The 24,228-nt window shown below is 52.4% G+C and overlaps 1 protein-coding gene across 1 annotated transcript in view; it reads right to left on the bottom strand.

The window, feature by feature from the left end:
• The window catches only part of hmcn2 (hemicentin 2), a 44,285-nt gene extending 20,325 nt beyond the window's left edge, over positions 1-23,960 (bottom strand). The window contains exons 1-29 of the mRNA XM_067227632.1: positions 23,702-23,960; positions 21,509-21,579; positions 21,086-21,244; positions 20,731-20,853; positions 16,325-16,496; positions 16,129-16,235; positions 15,918-16,038; positions 15,062-15,325; positions 14,824-14,968; positions 14,309-14,430; positions 13,517-13,792; positions 12,923-13,064; positions 12,489-12,616; positions 11,861-11,974; positions 11,558-11,716; positions 11,198-11,392; positions 9,797-9,892; positions 9,508-9,635; positions 9,175-9,319; positions 8,653-8,765; positions 7,989-8,148; positions 7,632-7,791; positions 5,736-5,863; positions 4,998-5,249; positions 4,061-4,144; positions 2,017-2,208; positions 1,533-1,663; positions 348-495; positions 102-228 (exon numbers count right to left, since the gene is read on the bottom strand). Coding sequence (XP_067083733.1) covers positions 102-228; positions 348-495; positions 1,533-1,663; positions 2,017-2,208; positions 4,061-4,144; positions 4,998-5,249; positions 5,736-5,863; positions 7,632-7,791; positions 7,989-8,148; positions 8,653-8,765; positions 9,175-9,319; positions 9,508-9,635; positions 9,797-9,892; positions 11,198-11,392; positions 11,558-11,716; positions 11,861-11,974; positions 12,489-12,616; positions 12,923-13,064; positions 13,517-13,792; positions 14,309-14,430; positions 14,824-14,968; positions 15,062-15,325; positions 15,918-16,038; positions 16,129-16,235; positions 16,325-16,496; positions 20,731-20,853; positions 21,086-21,244; positions 21,509-21,579; positions 23,702-23,960 — 4,421 coding nt within the window. The remainder of the gene's footprint in view (positions 1-101; positions 229-347; positions 496-1,532; positions 1,664-2,016; positions 2,209-4,060; positions 4,145-4,997; positions 5,250-5,735; positions 5,864-7,631; positions 7,792-7,988; positions 8,149-8,652; positions 8,766-9,174; positions 9,320-9,507; positions 9,636-9,796; positions 9,893-11,197; positions 11,393-11,557; positions 11,717-11,860; positions 11,975-12,488; positions 12,617-12,922; positions 13,065-13,516; positions 13,793-14,308; positions 14,431-14,823; positions 14,969-15,061; positions 15,326-15,917; positions 16,039-16,128; positions 16,236-16,324; positions 16,497-20,730; positions 20,854-21,085; positions 21,245-21,508; positions 21,580-23,701) is intronic.
• Between the last annotated feature and the right edge of the window lie 268 nt (positions 23,961-24,228).

Here is a 24,228-nt window from a genome sequence, read left to right on the forward strand (position 1 = left end):
TAACTGTCCTTCATGGCAGACCAAGAAGAATGTTTTAAAATATGCTGACTCATTCTCAGATTCATAGCAGACAAACCAGCCTGTATTAAAAGATGACTCACTCTCCATCACGGCTCCACTCCACTCTGGGGGCTGGACGCCCGCTGACCCGACACTGGAACTCGACTTCCTGCCCCAACACCACCGACACTTCCTGTAGCCTCGTGGTACCAGAGATCACTGGTGGAGCTGCCACACACACACACACACACACACCAAAAGTCAAAAAGACAAGTGCATCATCCAATGTATATAATTTGCCTTGCATGTGACCTCTAATATAGGGTCAAAGTGTCATCAGGTCTCACCTTGCACCAGTATGCTGTAGTTCCTCCGCGCCTCTCCAGCACTGTTGTGTGCAGCGCAGGAGAACTGACCAGCATGCTCTGCCTGGACCCTGTAGATCCTCAGCAGCCTGTTCCCGTTCTGGAGGTACACTCCAGAGAACTCTGCCACCTGCAAACAGCCAGAACCAGGGAGTCTTTACCACACAGCCAGCACCAGGGAGTCTTTACCAGACAGCCAGCACCAGGGAGTCTTTACCACACAGCCAGCACCAGGGAGTCTTTACCAGACAGCCAGCACCAGGGAGTCTTTACCACACAGCCAGAACCAGGGAGTCTTTACCAGACAGCCAGCACCAGGGAGTCTTTACCACACAGCCAGCACCAGGGAGTCTTTACCAGACAGCCAGCACCAGGGAGTCTTTACCACACAGCCAGCACCAGGGAGTCTTTACCACACAGCCAGCACCAGGGAGTCTTTACCACACAGCCAGAACCAGGGAGTCTTTACCAGACAGCCAGCACCAGGGAGTCTTTACCACACAGCCAGCACCAGGGAGTCTTTACCACACAGCCAGCACCAGGGAGTCTTTACCAGACAGCCAGCACCAGGGAGTCTTTACCACACAGCCAGAACCAGGGAGTCTTTACCAGACAGCCAGCACCAGGGAGTCTTTACCACACAGCCAGCACCAGGGAGTCTTTACCACACAGCCAGCACCAGGGAGTCTTTACCACACAGCCAGCACCAGGGAGTCTTTACCACACAGCCAGAACCAGGGAGTCTTTACCAGACAGCCAGCACCAGGGAGTCTTTACCACACAGCCAGCACCAGGGAGTCTTTACCACACAGCCAGCACCAGGGAGTCTTTACCACACAGCCAGAACCAGGGAGTCTTTACCAGACAGCCAGCACCAGGGAGTCTTTACCACACAGCCAGCACCAGGGAGTCTTTACCAAACAGCCAGCACCAGGGAGTTTTAACTGCTGAGTCAGTACTATGGAGTATGTACTGCTGAGTCAAAGGATCAGGGACTGTGATTGGCCAAGCATCCACTAGGTGTCACCCTGATATAGAATACGATTGAGTCCCGAATGGGAAAATGTGTCCAAACTTTTGACTGGTATTGTATGTCTGGATCGACTACTGAATGCTAGAAGGCATCATGTTTGTAAGCCTTTAGGTATGCTTGAGCAGATGACTTACAGGACGGCCATCTTTGCTCCAGGTGATGGAGGGGGAGGGGATGCCGAAGGCATCACAGCCCAGGGTCAGGGGCTGTTTCAGGGTGACGGTCAGGTTCAAGGCCTGTCCATCATCCTGGATCTCTGGAGGAACTGGATGGAAGCAGAAGAGAGGCTAATTCAACAGCACTATTCTTAAGATGTATTTTTTCTATCAGTATATTTTTTACTAGATAAATACTGTATACTGTTAACAAAGCTATTGTCTAAATAGTTTCATTTTCATCTTATATTCTCTAAGTCTAACTTGTCTGCCCTGTTAATAAGTGTTAAGCCTGTAAATTATGTGCACGAGACAAACTTCCTCGTGGTCGCTGATATATAGCTGACAGTTAATCATCTGCAATCACAACAGGCTGGGAACCCTGGTAACCGTCACCATAGAGAACAAACCCCTGTTTGAGTTCAGGCCTCAGAGGAGATGTGATTGGTTAATGACGTCTCACCAATCACTTTCAGCCTCGCCTTCCTCTCAGCAGATCCCGCCTCGTTAGTGGCCACGCACTTGTAGTCTCCGCTGTGACTGGCCGACGCCGAGCCAATGAGAAGAGAGCTGTCCGCCGTCACGGAGAGCTCTGATTGGTCGGCGTGTATCTCCAAGCCGTTCCGGAACCAGCGCACCTTGGCTGGAGGAGAACCTGTGGGGGGGTGGAGAGAGAGGACAGGGAGCTGGGTGAACACACCTGAAGGCTTCTAACGAACTTGGGTCGACCGAGGTAAAACACACTGCAGTCGCTCTTCCTTTCTCCAGGAGGATTGAGTGGGCAAGGAGCCCAGGATGAAAGGTGCCAGCTCTACATTTATCTACTGGACAGCGGGGGCAGTAGGGCAGCTGTGCCAAAAGAGTTCCTCAGAGTCCTCTCTGAGCCTGAGCTAGGACAACACAAGGTCCTGGAACACCCCACCTATGACAAACACACGTCGCCGTACGTCTGATTTCAAGTGGTAACGTCACAGATTTACGACAGGGATAATGGGTCAGGGATTAGGCAGCGAGAGCAGGAGAGGGTCGAGGCTGTGGTTCAAAGCATTTGGTGTGTTCTCTCTGGCTTTTAAAACAGATGTGTTTGGAGCTTTACTCAGGAAGGCGGGGGGGGGGGGGGCTGGGAAACCTGGTGGGGCTGGAAGGGGAGGAGGCCTGTGAGGACTAGGGGGCGCTTCCCCCCCCCCCCCACACACACACACCCCCCACACTGGTCCTGGTCTCTCTCTAGTCCACCAGAGAGAGGTTGAGACACAGCCTGGCCAAGAAATCCAGAGAAGCTTAGGAGAAGCTTAACTAATGTCATACCGCATCCAGAAACACACAGAGAGACCAGAGGCACTGTTATCAGCCACTCCTACGCAGAGCACATGTTTACAGTTTGAGAGCTCTGACTCTAATTTATGACATCACTGCTGGGAGGAAATGCAGGCAGATGTTCCGTTTAGATGTTAAATTATATCATTAAAGTCTTAGAGTCTATTTAGATTTCACCAAGCATAGCTTCACCTCTGCCATGAACATTAAAATATCTACATATACAATTATAACATAATTATAGTGATGTAGTTATAATTACAGTAATTTGTTATAGTTTTGTAGTTGGTGGACATCATTCTCCTTATGGATGTGTAGGTATAGCATGTCTGTCTGTCTTGGGGTAAAGAAAGGACATAAGGAGCCTGTCTGCCTGTCTGCCTGTCTGCCTGTCTGTCTGTCTGTCTGTCTGCCTGTCTGCCTGTCTGCCTGTCTGCCTGTCTGCCTGTCTGCCTGTCTGCCTGTCTGCCTGTCTGTCTGTCTGTCTGCCTGTCTTCCTGTCTGTCTGCGTGCCTGTCTGCCTGTCTTCCTGTCTGCCTGTCTGAGCTACAGGAGGACCGGAGTAACCTGTCTCCCTCCTCCTCCTCCTCCTCCTCTCCTGTGTGGAAGATCCCTGCAGACATCTCTGTACATTATTCCAGCAGCGGCCTGTAATTAGGATTCCTCTCTCCGTTGGCCCACTGCAGAGGAAAGCAGATGTGGGCCAGCGAGGAGGAGGAGGCGGGAGGGGAGGGGGGAGGGGGGGGGCGGCCGAGCATGCTTCCAGCTGCTGCTTCACGTAGCGCACCCTCTCCTCACCTTCCCAAATATGTCCCGTTGCCATGGCGAGGCCCCACACAAACAACAGCTATTTACTCACCCTGTCAGGGGGGGGTGAGGGAGGGCGCTAGAACACATGAATGAATGCTCGGCACAGATGTAAATAAACACACGCTCATTCTCGGGCCAAGTCTTCTGATGAAGCCGGCCTCCCCCAGCCGTGGTGAGTGTTACCTTGTCCTCGCCAACACGCTACAGTAGAAAGAGCGAAGGCGCAAGCCTGGAAGAAACCACGCCGTCAGTCTGACGGGGGGGTCGCCACATCGCTACAAGCGATGTGGCGATGATGGCGATGGCAAGAGAGGGGCTGAAGGTACGGAACAGTGTGCTGGGAAACGGCGTCCAGTGACTCATCCCTATCGGAGTCGTACCTTGAGCAGGGCAGGGGATGAGCACCTGGCTGTTAGCAACTATCTCCATGACGACGTCACCAGCCTCGGCGAAGGACGGAGCCTCTGTGGAGAGATGAGGAAACAGGAAGTGGTCAGATCTGAGGAAACAGGAAGTGGTTAGATCTGAGGAAACAGGAAGTGGTTAGATCGGGAAGGGTTGCTTACACCATTAGACACAGGGCTAGCTTTGTCTTACGGCAGGGGTCATACGAGTCCAGTTCCAACTTAGGGAGTAAGGACCATCCTAACGAAGTATGTAAGTGCGAAACGGACTGACTCCAGTCTACTTTAGCCTTAGGCAGAGCGTTAGTGAAAGGGTTAATCTGAGAGGTGAGGCAGAACACTGTTCTTTCTGCCCTGACATGATGAGTCATGTGACCTCTGACCTCTGCTCCCTCATTAACCCCGCGTCCCGGCTTCCTCTGGGACCATCCTCACCCAGCCCTGACCTTCAGGGTCAAAGGGCAGCTCGGTCAACTGATCAGCTAGTACAGAGGTCAGTCTGTCATGGTCGTAGATCCTCTCGAACCGTGCTGGTTCTGCCTCCAGAAAACGAATCGTCATAAGATCCCGGATCTTCCTGGGTTGAGCTCTGCCTGTTAGCTCTGGTTCTCAGCCAGGGGAAGCTGGACTTGGAGCTCATGACTAAAACCTTGTATTCTCTACTGTGATGAACCAGCGACACTGCAAACCCATGTCAACATCATCACACTGACTGAATCCCCCCAAAAACTAGTTTCGTTTTTAGTCTGGTGTGTGCGCAGCAGTATATGAGGAGTAAGCCTACTGATGCTGGTGACAAGGTGAGCTGGTGCTGGTTCTGTGTCTGATGTGATGGTTGGTGGTTCTGTGTCTGATGTGATGGTTGGTGCTGGTTCTGTGCGTGATGTGATGGTTGGTGGTTCTGTGGACTCACCCAGCACTTCCAGCTGTATCAGCAGGGTATCCTGCCCCGCGCTGTTCTCCGCCACACAGCTATAGCTGCCCTGGTCGGCCAGGCTGGCCCTCTGGATCCTGAGGGCCGCCACCTCCCTGGTCTCCAGCAGGCGCCCGTCGTGGAACCAGCGGACCTGCGGCCGGGGCTCCCCCTGGACCACGCACGGCAGGGTCACCGTCTGGCCAATCAGAGCCTTCAGCACCGACGGCCCGGCCTGGATCTTGGGTTTGGCTGAGGAAAAAAACAAAATACGGTGCATCTAACCAGGGGCGTAGGTTTGTTTTCAAATGTGGGTTGGACAGCTTTTTTTGTATTTTTTTTTTAAGGTTACAGCCGTTAAATATACTTTTCTTAATAGGAAGCGGGGTGGACATTTGTCATCAAAAAATGTAACCTACACCCCTGAATATAACAGGCTAAATGACTAGAATGTAATGTGAATGTTTACATGTTCAGCCTCAGACTTAGCGAAACATGAATGAGGACTCAGGCCTGGGGATGAGAGGTAACCGCTGAGCGGTTAGGGAATCGGGCTAGTAATCAGAAGGTTGCCGGTTCGATTCCTCGTCACCCCCCACAAAAAAAGACGTTGTGTCCTTGGGCAAGGCACTTCACCCTACTTGCCTCGGGGGGAATGTCCCTGTACTTACTGTAAGTCGCTCTGGATAAGAGCGTCTGCTAAATGACAAAAAAAAAAAATAAAAAATGTAAATGTACCTTGGATGTTTAAGTTGTAGCTCAGGGACACATTCCCTGCTGGGTTGGCCGCTGAGCAGGTGTAGCGTTTACTGTCACTCAGACGCACGTCGGAGATCTTCAGAGAGCCGGAGGCAAGCACACTGAACCTGGGGAGAGGTCAGGGGTCAGGGGTCAGAAAAACATAGTTACGATCTACAAGCTTGTATATGAGTTAGTGTGAGCCCAAACTAACAGGTGAGTTTGTACAGGCTCGTGTGTGTGTGTGTGTGTGTGTGTACAAGTACCTTGGTGTTGTACGTGTATCTACGTATGCATTCATAATTACGCATGTCAGTAATGGGAACTGAAAATCCGTCATAACTTGATAACAAAAACCTGCTTCAGATGCTGTCCAGCTTCATAAACAGATACAACGACACCAATCTAAACACAGGCGTGGATTTATCTAAGATAAGTGTGTCTCCTAAGCAACTAACTTACAACAATAACACGTGTTAAGTGGAAAGGCCTGGAAACACAAAGACTTCTGTATTTCGACACGGCACATGGAGGTCTAAACTCCCTCTGCCCTCTCCCCCAACCCCTAGCACCAGCAGCATGTCGGGGCCAGGTCAGAGCAGCACCCTCACAGGGGACCAGAGGCAGCCCCCGGCCCCATCCAGCCAGCCCCTACTCCTCCCAACACTGATGTCAGCACCTGTGTGTACTCAGACTGACCCAGCCTGGCTGGAGCACACTGGGAGAGCCAGTGAGGGCTGACAACAGCTCTCCTGGAGGCAGACCCGGGGAGTCCTGACCCTGGCAGTATATCCAGCCTTCCTTGACAATGGAGGTAGACCCAGCCCCGCGGATCGTGAAGGTAGACCCAGTCGCCCTGACCCTGGAGGTCACCCCAGCTCTCCTAACTCAGGCTGGGCTGACAGCAGCTCCTCTGACCCTGGAGGAAGACCCAGGGTGGGCTGTGGGCTGTGGGAAGGGGGAGTCCAGCTTGGCCTAATGTCTCACCACCAGGCCTGTGGTGGAGGGGGGAGGCCAGTGGTGATGGTGGTAGGGAGGGCAGTTGAGGGGGGGGAGGCACTCCCCAGACATGCTGAGGTATTATCAGCTTCCTCTGGTCTCCCTGGCTGGGCTGTAGTATTGGGGGAGGGGAGTGTGGAGGGGTGGGGGGGTTGTGGAGGTGTGCTATTCTCATCAGACAGGCACGGTAAAGAGTCAACATGTTGTTTTATGGCAGGAGATCCACAGGGGACCGAACGTCAAACGGGACAGTTTCTTCCTCTCGTTTCGCTGGCGTACCTCCCTCCCCCCCCTCCCCTCCCCCCCCCTCCCCCCATCCACCTGCCCCCCCCTCCGTCCCCTCCCCTCCCTCCCCTCACCCACATCCTGGCCTCACGCACGTCTCTCCCTCCTCCTCCTCCCTCTCCAGACTCCAGTCATCTCCCTGCCCTCGTCTCCATGCAGTGACTGTGGTCTGGTGGTCTGGTGGTCTGGTGGTCTTGCCCGGGGGTCTCTGTCAGCTCGGGTGTGTGCCCCACACTCGGCAGCAGACAGCGGGGCAGACACATCCAGACGGACCACATCACACATCCATGGAGAACCAGATGTTCCTTCTCAGAGAGCCTCCTTACATCTACACAGATCTGTCTGCTCTGCTACACACTGCTCTGCTCTGCTCTGCTGTGCTCTATACCAAATGGCTGCCTCTACTTGACTCTGATCTGCTCTTTGCTCATCAACACTAAGCCAGTCTGTCTGCCTTTAAAGGCACCTCTAAATGATCTCAGAACGTTCATGGCAGCTTGGGAGAGCAGCCGGATTCAATCAAAGGGCCTCGTTAACAGTGGGATGGTGGTCGTTAGCAGAGCAGGTTAGTGAGGGTCTGGAACGAGGGACGGCGAGGCGGTTTTCTCTCACCACGCCGTGACTGGAGGGATGGGCTGTCCGTCACGGGTCCATGTGATCAGGGGGGAGGGGCTTCCCTGGACCTCACAGGGAAGAACCACCTCGGACCCCACCTCGGCAGCCATGTTTACCGTGTTGCCATGACCGCTCACCCCCATTATCTTCGGTTTGGCTGAGAAAGAAGAAACAGTAAAGATTCCATTGACTGATCTGACATTTTTAGATATTTAATTTCAGTTCATTAAATGTCTACGTAATCGGCCGAGGCCATGAATCCATGACTCAGCGTTTCTCAAACGATGAGGAATTTCTCAAACAGCAGGAGGCCAAAGCAGGCCGGGTGTGTGGGTGAGGATGTGTGCTCCTTACTGTTGACGCTGAGCTGCATTTCCCTGCTGGTGTAGCCCACAGCACTGCTGGCCGTGCAGGTGTAGAGGCCAGCGTCCTGGAGGGTGGGGTTGGGGAGGTGGAGGTTGCCAGCCTGGTCTGGCTGGGGGAGGGTCCTGTCCTTGGGCAAGGCCTGTCGACCCTGGGGGGCGGAGGAGTTGTGAGAGGGAGGGGAGAGAGCAGTGTGAGGACTGGACTCATGCAACAGCACAGGAACACGCTACAAGGCAAGTTCAGAGACTCACTTCTGATGACGCCTGTAATTACAGAGCCCCTTCTCCTGAAACTCTCTCTTTAACTGAAGTACAAACACAGGCAGGCACACACGTGTACTTATCCTCTTTAACGAGGTGGCTTTTACAGTGCCAATTTCACCTGACAGAAACATGCTAGACAGAACGCACAAGGCAGAATGCACAAGGCATGCCCCTACTAGAGGAAAATGATATAGGAAAAACAGTCAAGCTACATTTGTTTACAGTTGATTTATATGATCTCAACGGTCATTCATCTTAAGACCGATTAACAATAACAGCAGTCACCAGGATATTTCTATGTGTGAAGTTACTAAAGGAATTTCAGGGAATGTGGGTCAAAACAGTCATTTGTGAAGTGTTGCCTTTGAACAAAACCAAACAGACGTTACCTTGGACCAGGTTACAGTTGGCATGGGAACGCCACTGGCCTCACACGACAGGGTGATGGCCACGCCCTCGCTGGCTGTGTAGTCGTACGGGCCGCTGTTGATCTCAGGGGGTACTGTGAAAGTAGAGCACATCCAATATGTTTCAGCTGTTTCTACGACATGGACACCCAGCCAGAGCCCGGGAGCAGAGTTCAGAGGTCAGACCAGGGGGCATGTCTTCATTACAACCCGATGAAGACCCTTCATCGGGGTCATCCATTACTAAGAGTACGGAACACAGAAGCCCCTTTCACTAAAACATGGCTGGCAGTAAGGAATCCTGTCTGTATTATGATGGCCGGAGGTCAATTCTGATACATGGGATTTTTCTCCACAGTCAGCACATTGTTAGCATGTCTAAAGAGCATGTCTGTGTGTGGTGGACCCTGGCCGGCCCTGAGGAGGGGGAGCTCTGGCAGAGAGGAGGCGGAGCTATGGCAGAGAGGGGGCGGAGCTATGGCAGAGAGGAGGCGGAGCTCTCACCGTGGACCTCCAGGCTCACGGAGATGTTGACCGAGCCCGCCACGTTCACCGCCGTGCAGACGTAACTCCCAGAATCCCCTTGGGCGGTCCTCTCGATGTGAAGGCTGCCGTCGCTCCGCAGGAAGGCCCGGCCGCTCAGCTGCAACTACAGGAGAGCACACGCTGGCGTTACGGCAACCACGGCAACCACACATATTATGGGACACATCCGTCCGTCCCCGTATAGCTGGGGATGGGCTCGCTTGACTGAACAGCCGAGTTTCAGAATAAAAGCGTCTTCCGAATGAACAATTAAAATGACATAAGGAGACCACTGAATTTGTCCATTCTTACTGGTTTGCCGTTGTGGTTCCAGTGACGTTCAGGCAGGGGGATTCCATCCAGCAGCATGCAGGGGATACTGAGTGACTGGCCCACTCTGGTGGTCAGGACTGGGGCTCCCTGGGCCAGGACCGGGGGCTCTGAGGAACGAATAGGAGGATATCATCGAGATACAACCCAGATATAACTCCAGCAGCTGGGTAAACAGAGGAGGATACATATCAGCTATTATCAGACGGGTCTCCGTGGAGAGCCGTTGGCATAGCGAGGGGAACTAGTAGAGGGGAGATCTAGGTCATACCTAGCCCAGTTACGGTGACGCTCACTTCAGTCCTGACAGTCCCAAATTGGTTCTTAGCCTCACAGATGTACAGACCTTCATCATCCAGCCAAACGCCTGCAAATACACACACAGTCAGTTAGAACCCTCATATTAATTGTCATATACCCCCACATATGTGTAGAGAGGCCAATGAATGTCCTGTTGAGCTAAATATGAGAAAGGTCATCTATACATTTATCTACAAGTGATGACGTACAAGATAAACATATTGGACCAGAGCTCAATAGCGTACCTTATTTAAATGTGTTGAATTATCAAGCCATTTGTATAAGTCAAAACATGAACATGCAATTTGGGTGTAATGTGCTGCAGCTGTGCCCATGTGTACGGCGTTTCCTAAGAAGCAGATTCTGCTCAGATCACATGAAGACAGATCTGTGTAGCCCGGCGTTCAGTGTGTAGATAGGGGATGAGGTAAACACCAGAGGAGGGTCATATCTGAGAAAGCTTTACATATCTGACATGTTTACAGCCAATGGCAAGGGGATTGATCTCTTCTAAATGCAAGGTAAACACCAGCCATCTGCTGCGGGCTGAGCAAATCAGGTCGCCCCCAGATGGTCCCATAGATGTACAATGAAAATACTACTGGTGCTACTCCAATAAAACAAAACACATCCCATAAGCGTTTAGGGTCAGTTCTTCTCTGCCAAGACGTGGGCCAAGAGCTGTCCAGCGCGTACAGGAGGACCCAAACCCAACCACCTCTCTCTCAGTTCTACACTGGCCTGGATCGCCCCCTCTCCGAGAGAGAGAGAGAGAGAGAGAGAGAGAGAGAGAGAGAGAGAGAGAGAGAGAGAGAGAGAGAGAGAGAGAGAGAGAGAGAGAGAGAGAGAGAGAGAGAGAGAGAGAGAGAGAGAGAGAGAGAGAGAGAAGAGGGGAAACTCTACGCTCCTGAAGCAGAGCCAAGCCGATCGGGTTCCATTCACATTCTTAAGAAAACGTTTACTGAATCTTATGTGGGGGGGGGGGGGGCTCCACCTTCTCTATATATACACGTTTATATTCATTCAGGGAATCTCAACAATGCCAGTCAGACAAGGCCAAAGGAGGGGCAGGTCTGCTGTGAGGACCAGGCTCAGGGCGGATCTGCTGTGAGGACCAGGCTCAGGGCGGATCTGCTGTGAGGACCAGGCTCAGGGCGGATCTGCTGTGAGGACCAGGCTCAGGGCGGATCTGCTGTGAGGACCAGGCTCAGGGCGGATCTGCTGTGAGGACCAGGCTCAGGGCGGATCTGCTGTGAGGACCGGGCTCAGGGCGGATCTGCTGTGAGGACCGGGCTCAGGGCGGATCTGCTGTGAGGGCCAGGCTCAGGGTGAGACGGGGGGAGAGACGGGGGGTGAGGGGTGTGTAACTCACTGTTTATCTGCAGATATCCCATCCCCAGCTGCTCTGCTCCGCCCTGGCTACCAGACCTGGTCTGGACCCGCCTGCCGTCCTCTCTCCGCCACGTCACCGCGGGCAACGGGAAACCCCTGGCGACACAGGGTATGGTGACGTTCTCGCCGACGCTGGCCGTGATGTCACCCGGCGCCTCGTGAAACACGGGTCCCTCTGATGAGAGGAAGAACAGCACACCCCGCATGAGCTCCAATAGAACCTCCTGGAACTAAGTATAGCTGTGCTGAAACGCCAGGCCTGAAATAGGAAATATGCAAGTCTGTTGTCCCTGTTAATGTGAGAGTGTGTGAGCAAGTCTAAGATGGCCACCGCCCTCACCTCCGACCTCCAGAGTGACGGTGTCCGAGGAGGTTCCAGCGGAGCTGCGAGCCTCGCACCTGTAGCGGCCCGCGTCCATCACCTGCGCCCCTCGGATCAGCAGCACGCCGCGCTCATCATCCTGTTCAGCGAACGGCCCGGAGCCCGCCTGCAAGTCCCCTGGAACATCCCCCCCCACACACACACACACACACACACACACACAGCAGGACACACACACACACATGGAACGTTAGGCTATCCCTCCAGCACATACCCACGGATCCTTCACGAATCCCTCTCACATGAACAGGCAGTCATTACCTTTAAACCAGTGGAGCTTGGGAGGGGGGGCACCTGTGGCGAGGCACTGCAGGGTGGCATCCCCCCCAACAGCCACCAGGACCACCTTGAGCTTGGCCACAACACGCGGGACCTCTGTAGGGGAGAGGAGGGACACACACACACAGAGCTTAACTCATAAACTTGATTAAAAGACTTGAATCACCCACCAAACGGCCAGACATCCCAGCAATTCAACACCCGATAAAAATACCAGAATATGTGAATTGAATTCATTTAAATCGACTGGACAGTGGGGAAGCGACAGGTTAAATATAGAGCTGACTAACATCTCCCTGTGCGTCAACAGAGAGAGGGAGTGTCAGTCAGAGGGGACCGGGGCAGAGGGACAGCTGGCTGAGGAGCTGCACCCAGCCAGTTGCTGGGTATCTTGACGGATATACTATGTTGTTAAAAATGAAACTTGCGGAGAAAACCAAATGTAACCCCAGTAGGAGAGACTGCCAAGGTACATGGCCATTAAACTATGTACTAGATCAGGAGACTGCAGGTTTAAATGTACGTCCCTTCGGATAAGAGAGTCTGCTAAACAAATGCATTTTTTCAACTCCCGTGTGGAACAGTGTTTTCGCAGCTCCTGGGTTCCTACCTGCAAATGTCAGAGTCACTGACTGAGAGGAAGTCCCAGCCTCATTGGTCGCCAGACATGTGTAGTTCCCAGAATCCTGAGGCTGGGCGTTAGAGATGGTCAAGACTCCTTTTTGGGTCAGAGTCAATCTGCATCAAATCAAACCGACATCAGGGAGTTACAGTTTGTTGATCTTATATAGAATGGAAAAGACAGATGTCTCAATTAATCACTACAGTCCCTGCTTTTATTCCAAAACACATTTCAGGGTTAGCTTGAAGCTGATTTCTTTTGAATATGTTATGTACAGTAGAAACATTCAGAGACTGGAAGTCTGGGAGTAGTTTTTTGTTTTGTTGAGATTATAACACTTAAGGATTGGGCCGACAGGATCTGACATGCATGTTGGGTCAAATTAACTTCCTGGAGGTGTTGAGAGGGCAGGGTTCCCGTACCTCGGACGATGACTAAGGAAGAGGTTTCCATGACTCCAGAAAAGCTGGGGCGAGGGGGATCCAGAGGCGGAGCAGGCGAGCCGGACTTCGTCCCCCAAAGAGAAGGCCTGGCCCTGGGGCTGAATCACCACAGAGGGAGCCTCTGCAGGGGGGGAACAGGAGCGGTATGGTGAGTCAGGGCCAGGTCACAGCTCTAGTGGCAGAGCCACGGCACAGCTCTGACACACGGGGCCGCAGCCTGGCAAGGAGCTGACGTCATCAGGCTACATCAGGCATGTTCCACATTTGTCCGGTCGTTTGCAAACACGTTACAAGCGTCTGAGAATATGGCCATGATAGAAGCCACCATTTTTTTTCTTCTTTTTCTAGCACATAAATCTGGCTGATGAGTAACATGCTGTGACTGGAAACAAGTCCATGTACGGGGTAGTATGGGTGTTTGTGTGTGTGTGAGAGGGTGTGGGGGGAGGGGGGAGGGGGGGGTAGGAGCTGGGCTGAGATGGAAACCAGATGACAAGAGGTCTCGAAGGAGGAAGCCAGCCTGGCTAAACGTTCCAGCAGATGAATGCCGTGCGGAGGCACCCAGACCCGTACCTGGGACCAGGAGCCAGAAGGAGATCCTGCTGTCTCCGTGGGCATTGGTGGCCACGCACTGGTACTCCCCCGCATCCTGGAGCCTCACCCCGCTCACCTCCAGGGAGGAGCCATCCCCCAGCGTCCTCACCCTGCCCCCCCGGGCCAGGAGAGGCCGCCCCTGCCTCCACCACGTCAAGTTGTGGCGCATGGACCCCTCCACCCGGCAGGACAGGGTGGCTGTGCTCCCCACGGACGAGGTGATGTTGACGGGGGCCTTCAGCACCGGAGGAGGTTCTGTGTCGCGGGGGGACACAGTGAGCATCGTGAGACATCGGGGGGGACACAGTGAGCATCGTGAGACATCGGGGGGGACACAGTGAGCATCGTGAGACATCGGGGGGGGGACAGTGAGCATCGTGAGACACCGGGGGGGACACAGTGAGCATCGTGAGACACCGGGGGGGACACAGTGAGCATCGTGAGACACCGGGGGGGACACAGTGAGCATCGTGAGACATCGGGGGGGACACAGTGAGCATCGTGAGACATCGGGGGGGACACAGTGAGCATCGTGAGACATCGGGGGGGACACAGTGAGCATCGTGAGACATCGGGGGGGACACAGTGAGCATCGTGAGACACCAAACCTACGAGATCGTCTGATGCGGCTCTTACAGTACGGTGTTAAGGCGGGGTGTATTAAACGGAGATAAGGATTTCTGGGATGGATTTCAACATTTCGCTACCTCTGTGGTCTGCGAGTCCGTGAATTTGTTCATGTGTGTGTGCGTGTTTATGTGTTTGACATACCTCTGACCGTGAGCTGTGTGAGGGCTCGTCCCAGCCCAGCGCTGCTCTGAGCGACACACTCATACGCGCCCTCGTCATCGCCTGAGGCCTGGGGGATTTCCCATGATGCTCTGGCCGAAAACCTGGGAGCCAATCGTCAACAGGGATCAGTCATGTGACCAGGAGAGTTCTCATGGGAACCCTATCTGAGATCACACACCACTAGCCTGGCTGGTACATGGAACAGAAATACTTTTCAACAAGCGCCTGATTCGGTTCAGGGATGTAATTCAAAACAGAGTGTCAGGGGAATAAAAGGCGTTCTTAATTTTGTTTCCAAGATGACATAGTGAAACGTGTAATGTACACAGACTCTTTTGTGTATACCCGTTTCCTGATTGATGCACCAATAAAATGCAGCAGGCATTGTCAGCACTAATGTGTTGTAGCCCTGGCAACAGCACACAAATACCAGTCAGTTACCTCATTATCTGTAAAGTTCAGGAAGACATGTCCAACACAAGAAGTAGACTCACTGAAACTGTTTCTCTTCTCCCAGGGTCAGCCCGTCCCTGGTGAACCTCAGCCTATAGGGAACGTCGCTGTCCACAGAGCAGCCAATGACAGCGGGCTGCATGTAAAAACCCTTCACCGCAGTGGGCATGCTCACCGCAGGGGGGTCTGTGTCGGGTGGGGGGGGGGGGGGGACAGAGGTCAGAGGTTGACTGGAACTCAGGTGACCACAGGGGTGGGGTGGAGTTGGGAGGGTCCTACCTGGGATGATGTTGGTGTAGGACACACTGGACAGTCTCTGGAAGCGGTAGCCCTCCTCGTCCTTGCCCGTCACCTTGAGGAAGAAGCTCTGTGAGGGGGTCCGGAACTCAGGCAGCGCCCAGAGCCCCCGGCGGCCCCCGTCAGAGGGCAGGGGCACAGGGAGCGTGCGGATGGAGCGCCCTGATCCAGACACCAGCTCCACGTAGCTCAGCAGGCCCGGAGCCTCCAGACCCGTACACTTCAGCAGCACGTGGGCCGGGACACCTGGGACACCAACCATAGATATATATAAACACTAGATGTCTTACGGCGGAGTCTAGAACGTCCGCACACGGCGGCCATCTTGCTACAGTCAACTCGCTCACCCATAACATTGTGTTGGTGCTACATGTACTTTGTAAATGACCATAACTTGCTCAATTTTCAACCGATTTTGAAACGGTTTGGTTTGTTATCAACATCAGAGATGTCGTTATGCCACTGAATACTTATGAATAATTATGTTTTTGTTTTCTTTTAAGAATAGAAGTACGCCATGTGCAGACATTCTTGACTCCGCCATAAGACATCTAGTGTTTATATATATCTATGACACCAACCACACATGAGACACTCCCCCTAAATATACTGTATATTATAGCTCATGTTCTGTGGTTGTTTAGAGATCTATTGTAGTCATCTAAAGTGACATACAGGAGGAATTTGAACCTAGGACCTCTTGATCTGCAGTCAAATAGCCCACCACAGAGCCATACCAACGTGCCCATTTGAAACTTCAATACACATGTACATATACTATTTTCTTATTATAGATCATGTGTGTGATGATATAAAACCATGTGGAAACAGAAATCACCTTTTATAGGTCTCTCCCTCGTGTGGTTAAACTCAGAGACAGGCACGCTGGAGAACCCGGCTCTGAAGTCCAGCTTGCTGACTCCCGTCACCCTCAGAGTGTGGCGTCCTCCACAGCTCGTCTGGGTAAAGACAAGCTCACTTGTTCCAGCGTGCACCACACCACAGAGAAGAAGGAGTGGGGGGGGGGGGGTCAGGGGGTCAGGGTTTACCTTGAGAGTCCAGGCTCCCGGCCGTGGGAACTTGAGGTTGACGACACGGGCAGAGTTGGGGATGTTCAGCAGCTCGGTGAGCCCCTCCTCCACGCCGACCGTCCGGCCTGGAACACATTCACACACGTCAACGTGCTGTCCTCGGGTCTGCCAGGAGGGTGGACGCTTACTGAATACCAGGGGGCTGGAGACTCACCGAGGGGGTCCTGGAGCTGGATCTGGGGGGCGGGGCCACTGAGTGACACGGTGACCTCTCTGAGGCTGGGGTCGAAGGGCACCTCCCACTGATTCTCCTGCGCGCTGTCGTGATTGGACGAGAGCAGATGGACCTTGAGGGCCTGGACGGTCTCCTCCACCCACTTCAGGACCTGGAGAGGGGGAGAGGGGGGCACAGACACCCTCACTGAGAGCCCAGCTGGACGGGCGCTCTGGGACCGCTCTACCGTCCCCTCTGGAGGAACACGACAGGGAGACAGCACGGGAAGGGCGTGGCTGTGACGAGCCAGGGCACTCACACACATGACACACACATACACACACACACATGCACACATATATCACACAAACACACACACACACACAGATATATCACACATACACACACACGCACAGATATATCACACATATACACACACACGCACAGATACATTACACATACACACACACACATGCACAGATATATCACACACACACACATGCACACGCACCGATATATCACACATACACACACATGCATGCACACGCAATCACACACACACAAACACACACTCCCTGCAAGCTGTTCTTTGTCTTCGCACATTCTTTTATTGCTGACGTTCGTCTCCAAGGGATTCTCCATAAACAAGAGCTAAACTGCCAGTAAGATAAGGTGCAGTTTTGGTTCCATGTTCAGCGTGAGCTTCCAGAGGAGTTCCTGTCATAGAGAGGGCCCTGGCAGTGATGACTCCTCAGGTTCCCCTGTCTGGGGGGGGGGGTCAGAGGGGGGGGCGGGGGCGCTACAGTACGTGAAAGTATGCGAACATTGTCCTCTGTGTTAACATTAAATTTGGATGGGCTTAAAATAGGTGATTGCGAGCGGGCTGAATGAGAAGCCAGGCAGCCGTCCCGTTCCCAGATAAAGGTCGATTTCTCCCTCTGCAGGACCAATGAGGAGCGGAACCGCAGCAGATCCCCCGGGCCTGGTCACACACATCACAGTACGGTTCTTCCCTCCCCTGAACGGTGGGCTATTCCATCCTGAAAATATCGTTGGAATGTGCTCCGACCGTAAGAGGTGAAAGGACTGTGTGCAGACTACAGGGTTAAATAAACCGTGCCTGTCTCTCTTCGGGGGAAAACCCGGCTGAATTAGAGCGAGGGGTCTCGTTTCAGCAACCAGACTCTTTCTTTTCCATCTTCTTAGACCTTAACAAGCAGCAGGGGCCATTTGTTCTGATGGTCCTGCGTCGTATACATAACGAAGCTTCCGAAGAACACTGCAGCAGTAAGCCCTCTGGGACGGAGGTTAATGCAACAAATCTTAATATATTTAGGAGTAACATAGAAAATCGGGCCAGGGCCGAGCCTTTGATAATTTAATTAGCAGGCCTCTGCTCTGTGTATCAGTGCTGACAGCAGCTGCTTTCTGGAACGGTTTTACAACTGGAAACAGCTGCCACATGTGTAGCTCTCTCTCTCCCAGTCCAGCAGGAAACCGCTCGGGGTGACCTACATCTGCCGCAGGGGGGGGTCCATTTCATCCCCACGGCCGGGGGAGTGAGGACAGTGATCTGGGCCCAAGTATGGACAACAGGCCAGGCTTCAGAGACCAACCTCACTGCTGTCTGGGAGCCAAGGTGTGTTTTCAAGAACACGCTGCCCCTCCCTCCCTTGCTCCCTCCCTCCCTTGCTCCCTCCCTCCCTCCCTCCCTGGCCTCCTCGGGGCTGTGGGGGAGGCCAGGGGATCTGCGGGTCTTTGAAACCTCATCCGGCAGGTCTCAGCTGAAGAGACACCAGGCGCTGTGTCAGGAAGAAGCTCGTCCTGTTCTGGGAAGCGTGAAGGGAAGCTGAGAGCCACGGGATCAGCAGAGGCTGGGGTGACATCCCCCGCTCCTTCATCCTCCCACAGAGCTTGTCTCAAGGTCTCCTCACCCGGCTCCTTCAGAACCTCACCCTGCTCCTTCAGAACCTCACCCTGCTCCTTCAGAACCTCACCCTTTTCCTTCAGAATCTCACCCTGCTCCTTCAGAACCTCACCCTGTTCCTTCAGAACCTCACCCTGCTCCTTCAGAACCTCACCCTGCTCCTTCAGAACCTCACCCTGCTCCTCCAGGAGTGGTGTCCAATAGCGTTGGAGACAGGGAAACCAGACACCTAACAGAGGGCTCGGCATCCCCCAGAACTGAGGTTAAGGCCCAGCCCCGACAGTGTTAGCAGGGCGATGGGGTGCCAGGAACCAAGCCATTACACCAAATCACTCCCAGATGGAACCACTTCGCCTCCTCGATATGAACGTCAACACACCTGCCTCGTCTTATCCTCTGACATCTTCAGGGAAGGGTCGACCACATGTGTCTTCCTGTGTGTAAGAGTTGCGGCTAGACTGGCTACAGAGTCAGGCTTTGTTCTCCGGCAGCACAGGGAACAGGACAAGGGGATGCAGGTTAACTGGGGTTAGCTTCGCTGGTTCGGAACAATGCTGTTCCTTTACCTCACTACTGAGTCTACCTGCTTTGGGAATACTCAGGACAAGGTTAGCCATGTTCCTGGAGGAAGAGGAAGTGGAGCCAAGGTGATCTTAAGCAGCCAGTGTAGATTAGAGGGTGCAGCCGGAACTCATGACATCATATCCTGTCTTGATATCATCTGTTCTACATACAGAACGCAGGCTGATGTAAGAAGCCATTCTCGATGCAGGAGTCTGGAACCTCACAGCTTTTCATGCCCCACATCTTACTGAGAGCTGACAACAGCCAACAGGATTACGGATGATCCAAGCTTTGGTCCAATCTTAGAAAAACTCCAAACTTAGTTTAGGTCCAAGCTCTGAAAGACTCCAAGCTTGAGTCCAGTCTTAGACAGCACATCAGTGTTCTGTTGCGGGTTCACGGCTGACTGGAAGATCTTTTTAGATTACAGACAGTTGAAATGTGCACACAAGTCTCACAATGGGCTGTTGTTTGAGGACTTGGAGCCAGCTCAGCAGGGCAGCTGTGAGTGTATGTGTGTGTGTGTGTGTGTGTGTGTGTGTGTGTGTGTGTGTGTGTGTGTGTGTGTGTGTGTGTGTGTGTGTGTGTGTGTGTGTGTGTGTGTGTGTGTGTGTGTGTGGTGGGGAGTTTAGCCATGACAGATCATATCCTGGGATTAGAGAAGAAAATAAGCAGTCTGTTTTCCCTCCGCTTTTCTCAGAGACCACAAAAAACGGTGTATATTTGATTTGCCTAAGCTCATGTTAAGAGGGAAGATTTAAGTTTGATTTTGTGGTGCTAAGGTGATTTTTAAGGATAAAATGATTTTGATACATACATTAAATAATAGCCATCCAGGACGTAGTATCAACGACTATGCCGTTGCGTATGAATGTGTCTCTCAGTTCCAGTACCTGTCTCTACTGTAGTCAGCTAGAGATTCAGCTGGAGAACTGCACATGTGAGTTGGGTCACTGCTGAACATTCATAACGCACTCCAGCCTGGTCTGGCACTCTGTGGTCAGCTGGGGGTCAGCTGGGGGTCAGGGTGTGAGAGAGGACTGCTGTCAGCTGGACTGCCAACCAAGGTCCCCAAATCCCAGCCTGCGTCAGACCCAGTAAAGGACCGCCACACAGGAATGACATTTAGGCACTCCTCTAAGACCGGTGGAGGTTATACAGAGGGTTAACAGACCCAGGCCCAAAACACCACCAGCAGCACACACACACACACACTTCAAATGATGTTAAATAAAGCAGACCTACGCAAGTGCGCGCACACACGCGCCTAATCAGTAGTAGGTTCAGGGGTTCAGTGGGCCGCAGTGAACAGTCCTACTGCGCTGGATCATGTCACAGCCCTCGCCCAAGTCCAGCCATGTCCTGTGTCGACATGCAGGATACCACTGTCTCTCTGAGAGGAAGCTGGCTTGTTTAAAGTCTGACAGGGAACTACTGAGGCGGGCTGACTTTGTTTTCCCCGGCTCAGATACAGTTACACGCTGCAGACCATATCAAGGAGCAACTCGACTCTCACGACAACGGCGACGGCACATCCACGACCGCAAACAGTCACAAAAACCTTTGCTTTTTTCCTCCTTTAACCTTTTAAGGAGTGAGTTCTAAATATTACCGACGCTTCCACCAGAGTGAGTTATTTTTCCAAAACGGAAGCTAGCTAGTTTTAGTTAGCTTCCGTAACCTAGCAACCTAGCATAATACTCGTAGCAATGCTACTATCTGCTAGTGTTACTTGTTAGCCTCCTAATTGTAAATTTTGAAGCCATACTATAGCGTTTGTCATATAGTTTTTGTCTATCGGAAAATAGTCGGTTGGAATGTTCAGAATCACACGTGTGACGGTACTCTGTGGGGCCCGCTATCGAACGACCACATGTGTGACGCTACTCCTTAACGGGTTAAAAGGCATCCTCACCTCGTTGACCTGCTGCTTGTCCAGGTGGAAGATCTGTCCCGAGGAGGTGGCGGCGATCTCTTCGTAGGCACGGTACCCCGGCTGGGAACGGTCACCACAGTCCCCGGTCAGCACAAACACCACCTGGGGAGAGAGGAGGAAGGCAGGGCGCACACAGTGGGTACAGGGTCCGGATCAACACCGCCAATCCCACCCAAACGCATTCTGGTTACAGTCAAAGGAAATGATTTCCCTGTCTTGGAAGATGACAGAAGGCGGTTGGTTACAGCAGGATTAGACGGTCTCAGTGGTGTTTGCGCAGTGTGCGGTACGAAGGGGACCCGGCTTGGCTGGACCTGCGACTTGGCTGCTCTACCTGCGACTGTCTGAGCTGCACCAGCTGCAGGACGTCTCTTTTGAGCCGGAAGTCCTTGGCCCGGGCGTCCGTGAAGACGTAGATGAAGGAGCCAGGCAGGGAGACCTCCAGGGCTTTCTTGATGGCTCCTATACTCATCTCAGGACAGTCTCCTCCACCCTGAGGGGAACACACGGGCAGGAAGGGTTAGCGTTACACATCCCCCCCTGACATCAGCCCCCGAGGCCATCCCCAGCTACTTTGATCAACGTTCCTCGTCTGGATCCGGAACTCGCGGGGGGGGGGGGGTCTACGGAACAAACCTAAACTCCGTCTACAGACGACATGGAGCACACCTCGATGCCGTGTACAGAACGCTGTACACGGTGGAGCAGTCTACCTGTAACCTGAGAGGCGCGTGCACATGGCTGCTCTGGTACACACCTGGACAAACAGATCCTGCAGGTCCTGCTGGAACTTCCTGGGGTCAGTGGTGATGGACACCGGACCGATGTCTGAGGGGAAACATTGCGCAGATGGAGGTAACGTTACGCATGATCAATGGAAGGCCAATCAAAGCGTCATCACAGGACACTGATTAGTTACAGTGTCTAGAACAGATGTTTGATGGTCTTTTAATCATGTAAGTGCTTCTTTAAAACCCAGGAAATCTTCCTACTACACACAAAAGCCTTTGCTGTTGCCTAGTAGGAGTTCGACACCTAGTTCAACACCTTGGCAGATTGACGTTAGTAAACAGAGGGGCACAGGCAAAACATCTGTTAAACACCGAGCCCAAATGCCACTCGTTTTATTGCCACTCCAAGGTACATGCACCATCGCATTTCCAGTCTCTTTGGACAATATCTGTCATCCCCTTCTACTGGATACGACTTCACCACATCATTTACATTTTCACATTTTTAGTCATTTAGCAGACGCTCTTATCCAGAGCGACTTTCAGTAAGTACGGGACATTCCCCCCGAGGCAAGTAGGGTGAAGTGCCTTGCCCAAGGACACAACGTCATTTTTGCATGGAAAAATCAAACTGACAACCTTCATATTACTACATTTACATTTAGTCATTTAGCAGACGCTCTTATCCAGAGCGACTTACAGTAAGTACAGGGACATTCTCCCCGAGGCAAGTAGGGTGAAGTGCCTTGCCCAAGGACACAACGTCATCTGGCACGGCCGGGAATCGAACTGGCAACCTTCTGATTACAAGCCCGCTTCCCTAACCGCTCAGCCACCTGACTCCTCCTAACTGCGTGTTCACGTGTTCGGAAGACATCTAACAGGAGTGTGATGTCCACGACTACATGCTAATGATTTCTCGTTAGCTCTGTTTACTGCTGCGCTACTTTGCAGTCTCTACGATGTCTGTTTCCTCTCCTTCTACAGCTGTGGGGTAGTCTCAAGCCTTCAGGGGCTGGATGATGGGCACAGTAAACATGAACCAACCCACAAAGGACACATTGTTTGTGGTGTATAGATTAGCAGTCCTTGATTACAGTGCTGAGGTTCAGAAGGTAGATGCTGCCAGTGTGTCTGTGTGTGTGTCTGTGTCTGTGTGTGTGTGTGTGTGTGTGTGTCTGTGTGTGTGTCTGTGTCTGTGTGTCTGTGTGTGATATGGGTGTTTGATGCGTCAAGTTGCCCTTATTCAGTCAGCCAGCCCCTCAATCTCTCAAACTGTCTTTCTATGCATTTGATGAAGCCTTTGTCTCTTCCTCCGCCATGGGGCCTGTAAAAACACTGGCAGTGTCACACCTCTTTGTCACTCACACAGTTTCTTTGCAATCTTAGAAGTTTACAAGGACCCCAGAGGCACGGCATGTTTAACAGAGACACAGTGTGTCGAGTTGAGCAGCAACCCCACTTCCACCCCAGCCCCCAGCCTCAGACCCCAGCCTCAGACCCCGGCCTCAGACCCCGGCCCCCAGCCTCTCTCCACCTAGGACTTCAGCCTCCAGCCTTTCAGCCCCACAACTCCCAGGCCCCAGCCTCACAGCCCTCCAGCCTCATAGCCCTCCAGCCCCTCACCCCTCCAGCCTCCCACCCCTCCAGCCTGGACCAGAGGTGAGGAGGGGGGTGGGTGACTGGGGTAATTACACACAAGCAGACAGCATATGCTTCTCATCAGCGACCAAACACCCTCCCCCCATTAGAACTCTTGGTTTCAAGCTCCAGGTTTCCCCTAGTCAAGGAAGTGAAGACCCTGCTGAGACACTCAGTATGAATGATATAGCCGAACTGTGTGTTGTCATAAATGTTTTACTATCTTGTTGAAGCAAGATATTTGCCATTTAGATGTGTGTCAAACTAATGTACACCAACATAATGTATTGATATAATGAACAATGTACCGAGGCTGTGTATATTACCTACATCGTTGCTAAAACAATAAAAACATCACACATCATAATATACCATTGAATGTGTTTTCCTTGATAGCCTAAGATATTTTGCCAGTTTGGTTATGGCGGTCCCTGGTGGTTTTGTTCATTACAATTAAGCTTTATTTACCAATATGAATACAACTGAGGACAACATGTGAAAGATTATATTACGTATACTGTACATGTGTTGCAAGACATAATGTTCAGGAGTCAGTTAAGCTTATGATAAGTATTTACCTGGGTCATGAAATGGGACAAGGACAAAGTTTTTGATGGGTCTGGTCCTCCGGCTGAGAGTTTTCTCCAGGATCCGAGAAGCGCCCTCTATCACCTGTTTGAGATCGTCGTACATGGAGCCGGTAACATCGAACACAAAGGCCAGAGTTGAAGCGCTGTCACTGGACCCAACTTCTTCCTCAACCCGCTGGATTGCCGACACATTGTGCGCGCTGATGATGAGCGCCAAGGCAAGGCACTTCAACACGATATCCGTCATTTTCTTTCTAGTACATCTGTATGCTTTGAGAATAGTATTAAACGACTACTACCTAATTAAATATTGGAAAATGTCCAAAACTCATCTGTAATTGTCTGTTTTCACTCCTACAGGCGAATTAGGATAGATACCTAACTTAACCTTGGAATCAAACAAAGTTGCTTTCTGTGCAGATGATGAGCTATGGTATTTCCAGAGTTGCGGTACATCCGTGAGCAGAAGTTTGGAAGGACTGATGCCTTTAGACTCCCCTGGAGAAATGGTCCGG

The sequence above is a fragment of the Osmerus mordax genome, chromosome 24 (genome assembly GCF_038355195.1).
Source record: "Osmerus mordax isolate fOsmMor3 chromosome 24, fOsmMor3.pri, whole genome shotgun sequence".
In the NCBI taxonomy this organism is placed as follows: Eukaryota; Metazoa; Chordata; class Actinopteri; order Osmeriformes; family Osmeridae; genus Osmerus; species Osmerus mordax.